General features: G+C 37.8%; 1 protein-coding gene across 11 annotated transcripts in view; it reads right to left on the bottom strand.

Annotated features, from left to right (window-relative positions):
• The window catches only part of unc5ca (unc-5 netrin receptor Ca), a 467,777-nt gene that overhangs the window by 61,578 nt on the left and 391,016 nt on the right, over window positions 1-15,183 (bottom strand). For 3 of the 11 annotated variants that reach the window (XM_073951920.1, XM_073951931.1, XM_073951930.1), the window contains one exon: window positions 14,946-15,002. The exons of the other annotated variants lie outside the window; for them this stretch is intronic. In XM_073951920.1, the coding sequence (XP_073808021.1) occupies window positions 14,946-15,002 (57 nt within the window). The remainder of the gene's footprint in view (window positions 1-14,945; window positions 15,003-15,183) is intronic. 11 annotated transcript variants of the gene reach the window in all.

Below are 15,183 nucleotides of genomic sequence, written 5' to 3'. Positions count from 1 at the left end.
CGCCTTGCAATATGGCCCTTAATAGAGGTATATCTTACTTTTAGGAAGAGTATTTATCAAAAGCAAGGTTACTACAGTTGAGTAGAATTAAAAACAAAAAGCTAAACAGATTAATTTTTTACATTTAGTCTCTGCATTTCAATTTCAACTGTTCGTTTAGGTTTAAACTTGCTTGTCAATCTAAACAATTGTTGTCAATCTAGTGTATGCTAATAACTAAAACATACACCGATTAAACATACACTGTAAAACCCAATAAGCTGAGGTAACAAACTATTTAAGGAAACCGATTGCAACAACCCAATTCAAATAAAAAAAAATGAATCCTAATGAGTACAGTGAACATTTGAGAAAACGAAGCAATTTGAGCAAAATAAGATCCAATAAATGATGAGAACTCAAACCAACGAACTACTATAAAACCCATTAAGTCAAGGCAACTCAAACCGTTTGAGGAAACCGATTGCTACAAACCATTTGAGTTGAACTAATTTATTTGAGTACTGTGAACTTACTCAATTTAAGTTGAAGTAATGAGGTATTTAATTAGCTCATTACCTTCAACACTGAGTTCAAAACTCTTTTCAAATGAGTAGAATTAACTTTTTGAGTTAACGACACTCATTTCATTTGATAAAGTTGGCTGTTTTGTTTTACAGTGTATGTTTTGATATGCCTAGCTTTTTTATTACTATTTTAGTTAGAGTTTTTCTATGACAAAAATGTTTTATTGGTTTATATATTTATTGTATAATTTTTTAATAAAAATTTTTTATTATATTTTTTATTATATTTTATTCATTCCGGTTTTAGACTATTTATTCTCACACTAAAAAGTAAGTGTGAGAATAAATAGACACTATAAAATAATATCTGCAATATTTCAACGTTATCCCACAGCAATTCATAACTCTTTGATTTAGTGGCTAATTCGTATAAATTTGTACGACTTGCACATCCTCCAATCACAGTTGGCTTTAGGGGTGGGGTTTAGTGCCACGGCTGCTTTTAAAAATCTAATATTTGCTTATGAATTTACATGAATTAGGTACTAAACTCACAAAACGTAAAATAGTTAGGTTTCCTCATGTAATTGCAAAAATAGGTGTAATTAACAAACCAGTGGTTTATAAAATAACAACAGAAATGTTGCTTTGGTCATTCTAAAATCAAAGTCTTTTTTCATTTTTGATATTTTACATAATTTTACCAGGAAGTCACGATTTTGTTGACTCTTTGGATGGAAACGCAGTTTTATTCGCAAATGTTTATGCCATATTCCAAATGCTATTTTTATTTCGTACCTTTTATATTTAGTGGCTAATTCGTGTGAATTGCTGTGCTCTCATTTGTACAATGTAGTATGATTTGCTCATTCACCAATGACAGTTGGATTTAGAGGTGGAGTTTGGTGCTCAACATCCTTTTAAAAAAAACATTCATTTTTTTACGACTGAAATCTCACAAATTAGCCACTTTATGGACAAAAATGTAAGATTGTCACATTTCCTCGTGATATCAGGTGCAATAAGATGGCATTACCGGACAAAGTAGCTGATCGAAAACACAATAAAATAACATCTGAAATGTTGTTTTGCTCATTCTAAAAAAACTAATTTCATTTTTCTTTTCGATATTTGATATACAGTTGAAACCAAAGGTTTACAAACACTGTATAAAAAGGCACATAACCATTTTAAAAAGTCAGATGTTAATGTGACTGAAGTTTTTCTCTTTTAGGTAAGTTAGGATTACCAAATTAGTTTCTGTTATGCTTAATAGCAGAATAATGAGAGAGATATTTTTGAGAAATTGTTATTACTTTTCTTGAAAGTCAAGTTTACATACCATAAGATTATTCTGCCTCTGCAAAAGCTCAGATGATGATGTCAATGTTTTGGAAGTTTCTGATTGGCTAATTTTGACAACATTTCAGTTAATTGGAGGCACAACTGTAGAATAGTATTCAAGGAAAACCTCAAGCACACTGCTTCCTTTCGTGACAACATGGGAAAATCAACAAAAAAGCCAGATTACAATTTGCTAAATTACACTGGGAAAAGACTAATCTTTGGAGACATGTCCTGTGGTCTGATGGAGCTAAGATTGAACTGTTTGGCCATAATGACCAGTGTTACATTTGGAGGACAAAGGGGAAAGCTTACAAGACTAGGAACACCATCCCAACTGTGAAGTATGGGGGCAGCAGCATCATGTTGTGGGGCTGTTTTGCTGCAGGAGGGACTGGTCCACTTCAGAGCATAGATGGCATCATGAAGAAAGCACATTATGTAGAAAAACTGAAACAACATCAAGACATCAGCCAGGAAATTAAAACTTGGCCACAAATGGATCTTCCAAACAGACCAAATTAGTTAAAAAGTGCTTTAAGGACAGCAGAGTGAATGTTTAGGAGCGGCCATCACAAAGCCCTGACCTCAATCCTGTAGAAAATTTGTGGGGAGAGTTGAAAAAGCTTGTGCGAGCAAGACAGCCTACAAATCTGACTCAGTTACACCAATTCTGTCAGGAGGAATGGGCCAAAATTCCTGCAAACTATTGTGAGAAGCTTGTGGAAGGATACCCAAAACATTTGACCAAAGTTATACAGTTTAAAAGCAAAGCTAAAAAATACAAAGGCAATGTATGTGAACTTTTGACTGTCTAGAAATATAAAAAAAATTCTCAAAAAACTTTTTTTTTCCTCATTATTCTGCCATTTAGCAAATGTGAATGATTTAGGTAATCCTAATGGACCTAAAATAGTAAACGTTTAGTATGATTTACCATCAGACATTTTTTTTAAATGGTTATGCTCCTTTTTTTAGAGTGTCTGTAAACCTCTGGTTTCAACTATATATTTTGGAAACCTTTGCTACTGGTAACTTTTGCATAAAAGACCTGTATGCAAGTACTTTTCATGAACCCGAACAGTTTTAGTAACACAGTCTATATGCATTGCTGTGCAACTGCAACACAAAACTTCTTTTAAGTACATACAATGCACCACATGTGCACAATGCATCGGCTAAGCTCTGGTTTGCATACATAGAGGATATTTCAGGTTTTTTTTTTAGCTCCTTATACTTATGTTGAACTATCAGTGGTGCTTCAGTGCTGTTAACTGCGTGTGGAATGACTTTATACATTGTGTGTGCGCGCATGTGTGTGTTTGAGGGGACAATGTTATCTCTTTTCTCCTGAAGCTGTATTATTTATTAAAGCCGCATCTCGCTCTCCCTACTCTTTGACTCGCGCTCATGTTCAAAGAAAACGTTTAATCTTGCAGATACATTTTAATGGCTGCGTTTAGTAGCTCGCCACTTTTATCATCAAAGCTGGTGTTGGAGCTTGTACGAGTGTTTCTCGGGTGAAATGAGTTAAATGACTCAAGGCGTGCGAGATGGCGAGAGTTAAAGAGGGCCAGAATGCAGAAGAGATCCAGTCGATAAAACGCCGGCGCACTTCACTTCCAGGCCAACAGGAAGCACTGAGATACAAAGAACATTGATTTAGCTGTTAAAACGAGTCTGGAGCGTTTCTGTTGCTTCCACCATGTAGCTCGCATGAGGTTTGGGCACTGTATATATATTTAAGATCAGTTAGTGAGAGGCCTGTATAGACAGACTTTCAGAACATCAGATGAGTTTCTCTCCAGTAATTTAATCTGATGGAATTGAGAACATTTTGTAGTTGTTATTACACTGAAAATAAACCTATTCATTTTATTTACTACATTTTTAAAGGTAAGGGGTTGCAAACTATTTATATGTGCTGAATTAAGGAAACAAATTAAATGTAGTAATGTTTAACTTCATTTTTTTGTTTAAATTTAGCCAATAGAAATTGATTGCAACCACTCACCTTATTTGTTTTCAGTGTAATTGAATAGTTTAAATTAAATAACTTTTTAATTATTAATAATAATAATGATTATAATAATACCTAACAATAATATATACACACACACACACACACACACACACACACACACACACACACACACACACACAAACACACACAAACACACACAAACACACACACACACACAAACAAACAAACAAACACACACACACACACACACACATGTAACTTCCCCTTTTACCACAGTAAAGCTCTTCTTTCCAATGATACCCAGTTTGTGTTTGTAGCTTACTGGAATCAGGAACTGTTAATATTTAATGTTAGGTAGTTGTAAATCCCCAAAATTGAGTGCTGGCGAACAGGTTTTAAAAATGCTCCAGTGTCCCTGAATCTGTGGTTAAATTCAGTTAATAGAGAAAACATTACCTTTAAATAGAGTGTGTATGAATTGAATGAAAGAATGAATTAACCCAACCAATAGTGTTTTCAAAATCATTGATCGACCCAATCAACCCCTTTCCCTAAACCCAAACGATAGTGCTTTCGAAAGCATCAAATGACCCAATCAACTCCTTCCCTGAACTCAACCGGTAGTGTTTTCAAAAGCATTGATTGACCCAATCAACCCCCCTTTCCTAAACCCAACCGATAGTGTTTTCAAAAGAATTGATTGACCCAATTAACCCCTTTCCCTAAACCCAAACAATAGTCCTTTTAAAAGCATCAAATGACTCAATCAACCGGTAGTGTTTTAAAAGCATTGATTGACCCAATCAACCCCTTTCCTAAACCCAACCGATAGTGTTTTCAAAAGCATTGATTGACGCAATCAACCCCTTTCCTAAACCCAACAGATAGTGTTTTCAAAAGCATTGATTGACCCAATCAACCCCTTTCCTAAACCCAACCAATAGTGTTTTCAAAAGCATTGATTGACCCAATCAAACCCTTTCCATAAACCCAAACGATGGTCCTTTTAAAAGCATCAAATGACTCAATCAACCGATAGTGTTTTCAAAAGCATTGATTGGTTACAACTCTGGTTACAACCCTGTGGTTACACTCAGTTAATAGAGAAAACATTACCTTAAAATAAAGTGTGTATAAATTGAATGAATAAACGAATGAACGCATGAGGGAATGATTGAATAAAGTCCTTTCCATTTTTCTTGATGAACCAGCATGGCCATTATGTGATTTGCATTGGACTACACATGCTGATTGGTTATTACTCAGTTATTACCATGACTTTTTACTCTCTGATTGAAAAATTCACCTGCAACCACAGGATTGCAGCCTAGTTTAATAACTACCGGGCCAGCAGCCACAACTCGACTCTGTTTATCCTTAAAACGGAAAGTGCCTTTCATTTTCTCAAAAGTGAGTGCATCATAAAGAGCAGAAAGACAACATAAAAACAAAAGAGATAAAAGCAGGGTACAATATCATACAAAAACCACAGACAAGAAGCCTGCTGACTGATGTTATGACTGATGAGCTGTTTTTCTGGAGAACAGAGCGCAGCGGTGGCCTGTAATGAAAGCCTGAATCGTGTTGTTTGATATTCGCCTCCGTTCATCTCTCAGGGTTTTCATGTTCATAACAAACATTTGGGTTTTAATCCAGTTTGAAGAATCTCTACAATAACCCTGAGCTCGCAGTCAAACGGGCGAGTGGTGTGAGGGAGGAACCACAGTCTTCATCAGTGTTTTATCTGGAGGGTTGAAGCCAGCGAGGTGAAGATGAGGTTTACTGGTGCGTCACCATACTGTATGTTGCATAGTGATCTCCATTCATTTAGTCATTTACTTCTCGGCTTAGTCCCTTTAACAATCCGGGGTCGCCACAGCGGAACAAACTGACAACTTATCCAGCATATGTTTTACGCAGTGGATGCCCTTCCAGCTGCAACCCAGTTCCCCCTATACCACGTTTTTGGACTTGTTGGGGAAACTGGAGCACCCATAGGTAACCCATGCGAACACGGGAAGAGCATGCAAACTCCACACAGAAACACCAACTGACTCAGCCGAGTCTCGAACCAGGTTCCTGTACTGTGCAAGTCAATATTGCACTCTAAAAAATGGCAGGTTATTTAAACCAAAGTCGGAGTGTAAGAGGGATTAACCAAACTGCTGGGTTATTTTAATTCATTCATTTTCTTGTCGTCTTAGCCCCTTTATTAATCCGGGGTCGCCACAGCGGAATGAACCGCCAACTTATCCTGCAAGTTTTTTACACAGCGGATGACCTTCCAGTCGCAACCCATCTCTTTGAAACATCCACATCCACACACACACACACACACACACACACACACACACACACACACACACACACACACACACACACACACACACACACACACAACGGACAATTTAGCCTACCCAATTCACCTGTACCGCATCTCTTTGGACTGTGGGGGAAACCAGAGCACCCGGAGGAAACCCGCGCGAACACAGGGAGAACATGCAAACTCCACACAGAAACGCCAACTGAGCCGAGGGCTCAAACCAGCAACCTTCTTGCTGTGAGGCGACAGTACTACCTACTGCGCCACTGCTTCGCCCCACTGGGTTATTTTATTGATTTCAATTAATTTGACAAAATTTAAGCAAATGTCTGTGTTTGTCCATATTTTAACAAATTCGGGTGGAAATAACACAGCCTTTTTTTAGAGAATGCCATTGTAAACTTTACTTAATGTAAACCTTTAAACAATTTGAAAAAAGGGGTTGTTTTAGCCTAATTTGGGATCTAATTGGGCCAATGGTTATTATTGGGTTGGAAATAAGGTAAAACACTCAAAAAATAGAATGGGCCATTTAAATTTAATATAAAAAATAACCCAATATTGCAACCCAGGTTCATTATGGATACATTCCCCCATCTACATTTCTGGAGAGCCCAAAATACATCCTAGAAGCTACATTTTTGTAAATCCTCCAGAAGCAACTTTGGACGCCTTTTCAGATCTCAAATTTTTCTCGTGAGTGACATTTGTGCCTGCTGTTCTCGCATAAATCCACCAGAGGCAGCTGTCGACTGATCGACATCCAATAACCCTAACCCCTTTCCCTAAACCCAAATGATAGTGTTTTCAAAAGCATCGACTGAACCCGATGAACCCCTTCCCTAAACCCAACAAATAGTGTTTTTAAAAGTATCAAATGACCCAATCACCTGCTTCCCTAAACTCAAACGGTAGTGTTTTCTAAAGCATTAATTGACCCAATCAACCCCTTTCCTAAACCCAACCGATAATGTTTTCAAAAGCACCGAATGACCCCATCATCCCCTTCCCTAAACCCAACCAATAATGTTTTCAAAAGCATCGACTGACCCGATTAAACCCTTTTTCTAAACCCAACCAATAATTTTTTCAAAAGCATCGACTGACCCGATAAACCCCTTACCTAAACCCAACCGATAATGTTTTCAAAAGCACAGACTAACCCGATCATCCCCTTCCCTAAACCCATCCAATAGTGTTTTCAAAGCATTGAATGACCCGATCACTCCCTTCCCTACACTCAACCGGTAGTGTTTTCAAAAGCATTAATTGACCCAATCAACCCCTTTCCTAAACCCCACCGATAATGTTTTCAATGGCATCGACTGACCCTATCAGCCCCTTCCCTAAACCCCACCGATAATGTTTTCAAAAGCATCGACTGACCCAATCAACCCTTTCCCTTAACCCAAACGATAATGTTTTCAAAAGCAATCCAGAAAAAGAAAAGCCCTCGCAGCAGCTTGACTTTTTACTACATTTTCAGATCTTACCACATTATTTACTTGTTTATTTCCTTTTTAGCATTTGCTTTACCTGCTTTCTGAAACCATTCTTTGCCAGACTCGAACCCCATCGTAGCGGTCTACACCGATTCACCTCCCAAATCCCCCAACGTAAGCGGCGAGTCACTAGGCAAAGTTGTTACAGCGGAAAAGCCAGCCACATGGAAGTTAAAATAACAAAACACGCATTTAAACAGACCTTTTGCCTCTCTCGGGTAGTGCGGAATACATTTACAATCTGTATATCCAGCATTTTGTGTTCTGACGGCTGTGAAGAGTTTGAGTACCACCACCTGACCCTCGACACCGTTCTTTTAAACTTTTTATTCATGTTGGATTATCTTAACCCAATTTTGGAATAAATATGGCCAATAGCGATCATTGGGTTGCAAATACAAATCAAGTACAACAGTTTACTATGAGTGCCACCATACACCTGCTGTCCAAATTTCTGCGTCGTGTGGCAACATATGGAAAAACTATGTAGTCTCCATGTAGTCTCCATGCCCATGTCCCACTTTCATAGTAAGCTTAGTAATATTAGCTTAGATAAGGAAAAACATCATTGTTGTAATCTCACATAAAAACACTGTGACCAATAAAAAAAAACATTGTATTTTAATAATCCTGTGCGCATTGTAAAAGTCTGTGTTTTGTTCAAACTGTTCTGATTTTCACCTAAATTCTACACTCACAGGATTTACCTGAGAATGAGGAAACAATGGTGTTTGAGTATGGTATTAAATTTTATGTGCTGAACTCTTATTATCCAGCTATGGCTATGTATAGAGTTTCATTATATAACACCTTTAAGGCATAACCAATAGACAAAAAGTGTGCACTGGGGAAGCAGGGTAAAAAAAGGTTGAAAAGAAAAGATACTAACTGAAAAAGACTTTAAGAATGAAGGTGAAGAATTAGGTGTGAGAGCATGAATGAAACCATCAGGGAGTCTTTAATCTCCAGTGCCATCTCAGGAATTAACCTCACCGAGTAGGGGATGGAGGAACCAGAAGCATCCCCTCCTGTACCACCGTTTGAAGAATTTATCTTCCAGGAGCTTGCAGTAAGCTTTTGAGAGTTCATTTGAAGTCCAAGGTCTGCCTTGTACATTGGTAATATCAGCTCTCTGCCTGATTTCATCACAACCCTGCTGTGTCAGACTTCGACTGCATGGTGCAGCAACCTCAGGAGTCACTTAAAAATATATATATCTCTATCTGTTTTATGACACTTTAGCTTGTGAATTGTATAAATTGAGGGTCCTTTTTCAGGATTGTTTGCCTTAGCTAAGAGGCTGTTTACAAGACAACAGTTTCACGCAAAAATAGAAACTTTTTATGCATTTTGCCTGTTCGTATAAACCAGGAAATGGTGACATCATGCATGCGAGTATTACTTATTACGCATGTACAGTTGAAGTCAGAATTATTAGCCCTCCTGAATTATTAGCCTGCTGTATGTTTTTCCCCAATTTCTGTTTAACAGAAACCTTTTTTTTCAACACATTTCTAAACATAATAGTTTTAATAACTCATTTCTAATAACTGATTTATTTTATCTTTGCCATGATGACAGCACATAATATTTCATTCATTCATTTTCTTGTCGGCTTAGTACCTTTATTAATTCGGGGTCGCCACAGCGGAATGAACCGCCAACTTATCCAGCATGTTTTACGCAGCGGATGCCCTTCCAGCCGCAACCCATCTCTGGGAAACATCCACACACACACACACCAACACACAGTCATACACTGCGGACAATTTTGCCTACCCACTTCGCCTGTACCGCATGTCTTTGGACTGTGAGAGAAACCGGAGCACCCGGAGGAAACCCACGCGAACGCAGGGAGAACATGCAAACTCCACACATATAAACAGCAATCTAGCCGAGGTTCGAACCAGCAACCTATCGACCATCTTGCTGTGAGGCGACAGCACTACTTACTGCGCCACTGCTTCGTCCCTACATAATATTTCTCTAAATATTTTTTAAGATACTCGCATTTCAGCCCAGAATCAATCTGAAAACGTACCCCTATATACATTTTTGGGAAGCGCCAAATACGTCACAGGAGCTACATTTTTTAGTTTTTGTTTTCACAAATCCACCAGAGGCCACTGTGTACGCTTTGATCTCAAATTTATCTCGCAAGTACCATTCGTGCTTGCTGTTCTTGCACAAATCCACCAGAGGCAGCTGTCGACTGACTGATCCACTCACCCACCCTCCTCCTTCCTTAAACCCAAACAATAGTGTTTACAAAATCACAGATAAACCCAATCACCCCCTTCAGTAAAATTATCCGACAGTGTTTAAAAAAAAAAATTAAAGAAATGTGCCCTGATTTTTACCACCTTTTCAGATTCCACACATTCTCACCCTGTTGTTTACTTTTTTTTTTTTTTTTTGGCATTTGGTTTTGTCTTACCGGCTTTCTGGAACCGTTCTTCACCGGACACAAACCCTGTCATCGCAGTCACTTCCTCTCTGCGCCAACGTAGGTATGCGGTGAGTCACTGAACAAACTGGTAACAGTGGAAAAGCCATTCATATGGAGGTAATCAGTCAGTCGGTAAGCGTGAAAGGGAATGGCGTCATACCGCCCTGTAGCATTTGTTTTAAAGACAAACTGCAGCCATATGTACTTCTGGCTACATAATTTGTGATCTCCAGGAATGTAAATGGATCTACAACTTCAGAATGAGCCTCTTCTGGATTCTGTGTTCAGTCTGTGGCATTTAAAGGGTTAACTAGCCTTAATTAGGCAAGTAATTAGGCATCATTGTATAACAATGGTTTGTTCAGTAGGCAATCAAAAATTGTGTTAGGAACACCCTTAAAAGAAAATTGAAGGCAAACATAAAATATTATTAGCCCACTTAAAAAAGCAGTAAGTAAACCAGCATACTATCATCTCAAAAACATTGCAACAATTAGATGCTTTGCTTCCAGGAAAGACTTGTTCATGCTTTTATCAGCAGCAGGGCAGATTACTTTAATGGAATCCTTACTGGTCTTCCCAAAAAGACAGTCAGACAGTTGCAGCTCATCCAGAATGCTTCAGCCAGGATTCTGACCAGAAGCAGAAAATCAGAGCACATCACACCTGTCCTCAGGTCTTTACACTAGCTCCCAGTTACATTCAGAATAGATTTTAAAGTATTATTACTTGTCTATAAATCACTGAATGGCCTAGGACCTCAACACATTACAGAAATGCTCACTGGATACAAACAGATCACTCAGACCATTAGGATCAAGCAAATTAGAAATTTCAAGTCAAAGTTCAGTCAAAAAGCAGGGTGTATCCAACTTCAGCTAGTGCGCCCCCTACTGCTGGAATCAGCTTCCAGAAATGATCAGATGTGCTCCTACATTAGTCACATTTAAATCAAGACTGAAAACACTGAAAACACCCAGTCGAGCCGGAGCTGAACTCCTGTCGGACAACATCTCCAGACTACTTCGCACCATCTGACTAGCAGGTAAAAATTCACAAAATTCACACTATAGCCACCTAGACTCTTGTTCACCCCACTTAAACATCAGTAACGCATATCTGGCGAATCCTATAGAGACTGTGTCTGTTCCTCGTATTATTAGATTAAGAAATAAACGTACTGTGTGCTCCAGAAAAAATCTAGTAAGAATCAAACCAGAAAAACCAGTAGAAAGTGAAAATACAAATTTCGTAAAACTTGGTCTCCTAAACATCAGGTCACTTGCACCTAAAGCACTTATCATTAATGAAATAATAACAGAAAACAATCTTAATGCACTCTGTCTCACTGAAACCTGGCTGAAACAAAATGACTATATTAGCTTAAATGAAGCAACTCCTCCAGGATTCTTATATAAACATGAGGCTCGTCAAACTGGTCGTGGTGGTGGAGTTGCATCAATCTTTAGTGATTTCCTTAATATTAAACAGAGAAACGGACTTATGTTTAGCTCCTTTGAAGTATTATCGCTTAATGTTCAGCTTCCAGATACTATACAAAAACCTATGTTATCTCTCGCTTTAATCACCATATATAGACCCCCAGGACCCTATGTCAAATTTCTAAAAGAATTTTCTGATTTTATTTCTGACTTACTAGTCAAAACTGATAAAATGCTAATTGTAGGTGACTTTAACATCCACATAGATGACGCTAATGATACATTAGGGCTCGCGTTTATGGATTTAATACACTCACTTGGGATAAAGCAAAACGTTGTGGGTCCAACCCATTGCTTAAAGCATACATTAGATCTAATTCTGTCTTATGGAATCGAGGTTATTGACGTAGACATTATACCACAAAGTGATGATATTACAGATCACTACCTCTTACTATATAAGCTATGTTTACCTGAAATCAGCAAACCCGCTCCAATACTCCGCCCTAGTAGAACTATTGTTCCGTCAACTAAAGATGAATTTATCAATAACTTACCTGATCTCTCTCTATTTCGTAATGCACCCGCAAACTCAAATGATCTTGATGTAGTAACCAGCAGTATGGATGCCATCTTTACTAGCACACTAAATACTGTGGCACCCATCAAATTAAAAAAGGCTAGAGAGATTAAAACTATACCATGGTATAATAGTCATACTCGTGCGCTCAAAACAGCAACCCGCGCCCTGGAACGTAAATGGAAAAAAACTAATTTAGAGGTCTTTAGAATTGCGTACAAAGACAGTATGTCCAGCTATAGGAGGGCTCTAAAATCTGCCAGGACCGAGCACCTGCGCAAACTGATAGAAAATAATCATAACAATCCTAGATTTTTATTTAACACCATCTCTAAATTAGCAAATAATCGGTCATCCTTGGAACAAACTACTCCACCGCAAATTAGTAGTGATGACTTCATGAATTTTTTCAGTAATAAAATAGAAGGCTTTAGACAGAAAATAGGAGATGCCAAACTTTCTGCACCGGCTTATACTCCAAATCCTGTAAATATTTCATTAAATCATAATAATAACCTACACTGCTTCAAAATCATAGAACATGAAGAGTTAGTAAAAATTATAAATAGCTCTAAACCAGCTACGTGTATGCTGGACTCAATTCCAACAAAATTACTGAAAGAGCTGTTACCTGCTATAGGAGAACCTCTTCTTAACATTATCAACTCTTCTTTATCTATAGGCCATGTTCCAAACTCTTACAAGCTAGCTGTTATTAAGCCTATTATTAAGAAACCGCAACTAGACACCAACAACTTAGCAAACTATAGGCCTATTTCAAATCTTCCATTTATGTCTAAAATACTAGAAAAAGTTGTTTCCACTCAATTATGCTTTTATCTGCAGACGAACAATATTTTTGAAGTGTTTCAGTCAGGTTTCAGGGCTCACCACAGTACAGAAACCGCCTTAGTGAAAATAACCAACGATTTACTCTTAGCTGCTGACCGAGGGTGCGTCTCGCTATTAGTTTTACTCGATCTTAGTGCGGCATTTGATACCATTGACCACAATATCCTCATAAATCGTTTAAAGTCTACAGGTGTCAGTCGAGTCTTCATTGAGGCCATCTTCCAGCATAAACCACGGCGAATGAATTTCTGCACAAGACTTTTGGCCAGCGGAGAAATTAAAATGGTCGTGCCCAACTGAGTCTGGTTCTCTCAAGGTTTTTTTTCTTCACTCCCATCAGGTGAAGTTTTTTTTCCCTCTCCGCTGTCGCCACTACCTCGCATGGTTCAGGATTGGTAGAGCTACGCATCGATGAATTTGCTCTTCAGTGTTTGAACTCTCAGTAATGATTAAATCACACTGAACAGAGCTAAACTGAACTGAACTGAACTGAACTTAAACACTAAAACCTGAACCACACTGTTCCAGTTACTATGACCATTTTTGTGAAGCTGCTTTGACACAATCTACATTGTAAAAGCGCTATACAAATAAAGCTGAATTGAATTGAATTGAACTTCTGTTTAGCTGTGCCTTTACTGAATGAGCACAGTGCTACGTCCGACCGATCAAACTATTACGTCTTTCTTTTCTTTTCATTCTTTTATAACCTGATTTAACACATTTTAATAGTTTTTTATCTGTTTTTTTATATTTTTTATTCTTTGTTTTTATTTTCTTATACTTGTTTCTTTTATAATTATAATTATTTTATGTAAAGCCCTTTAAATTAACATTGTGCATTAAATGCATTGCAAGAATAAATTTGACACGCGACCCCCAATATCCTCTAAGGTGGTTATAAATATAGAAACCTTGCATGCAATGGCGCACACAATAGACCCAATAGACCCTAGTCTATTCTTCGTTAAATTTTTTTAATATATGTCAGTGCTTTAAATGTGCTAGAAATTTTAACCTGATCTTATAAAATCAATGCTGCATCTGATGATAATGCTTTGTCTTTAATGTAATGTAATTACCCTAGGGGTCGTAATCCAACAGAACTAGTAACTATAAGCTACTTTAGAAACTATATAGTATACAGTAACTAAAAACAACATTTTTTTTTCTCTTCAGTAGCTCATGGATAAAATATGGTAATTCTTATGGTTTAATAAAAATAAATAGATTTTTGGAAATTACCGGGCGACCCCCCTTCATTGTCAAGCGACCCCTCGAGGGGGGTCTCGACCCCCACTTTGAGAACCACTGGTCTACAGAACAAACCATCATTATACTATGACAAATTACTCTAACTTGCTTAGTAAACCTAGTTTAGTCTTTAAATTGCATATTAAGCAGAATATGTACTGTCATAATGGTAAAGATAACAAAAATCAGTTATTAGAAATTAGTTATTAAAACTATTTTGCTTAGAAATGTGTTTTCTAAAAACCTTTTCTCCGTTAAATAGGAACTGGGGGAAAAATATAGTGGGGGGCTAACTAATTCTGAATTAATTCTCTGTTACTCAACTGTAGAATCAATTTTCATTGAGAATTACTCCGATGCCATACAGTAGGTCAAACTGTGAGACCAGAGAGAATCTCCGTCACAAACTGGCTTTACTCCAGAGATGTTCAGGTTTCTATTCAATTCTTGTGCGGAGGAGAGAGAGAAAAAAGGGGACAAAAGCGTGTCTGTATGGATGCGAGTCAAGAAAGAGTGTAAAATGTTGCACAACACGAAGCAAAACACCAAATCAAAGGTCTCTGGCAAACAGACAGCATGCTTTCACTCTCATAAACAGAGAACTAGAGCACTAGCGAAGAAAATATAAAGCTAAATATGCTGCAAGACAACAGATACAGACCTGAAAAAACCCAAAGCGAAGGAAACGAAAGACAAAATAGACACTCACATGTAAACCCCTCCTCTCCTGTCACTTTAGGCTGAACGGAGAGCTGATATACTGAACCTTCAGAGAGAGGAATGGGCTATTAGACAAAACAATAGGAATGTAGAACAGAAACAGTGTGAGATGTGATTTGGTGATGTGGGACTGAAATGCATAAACAGAACTGATGGTGAGAGAGAAAGAGCATGAACAACTGAAAGGGAAAGAAACAACATACCAACACATGTATCAGGTGGAAACA

The sequence above is a fragment of the Danio rerio genome, chromosome 5 (genome assembly GCF_049306965.1).
Source record: "Danio rerio strain Tuebingen ecotype United States chromosome 5, GRCz12tu, whole genome shotgun sequence".
In the NCBI taxonomy this organism is placed as follows: Eukaryota; Metazoa; Chordata; class Actinopteri; order Cypriniformes; family Danionidae; genus Danio; species Danio rerio.
This window is presented reverse-complemented; position numbering and strand designations above follow the sequence as displayed.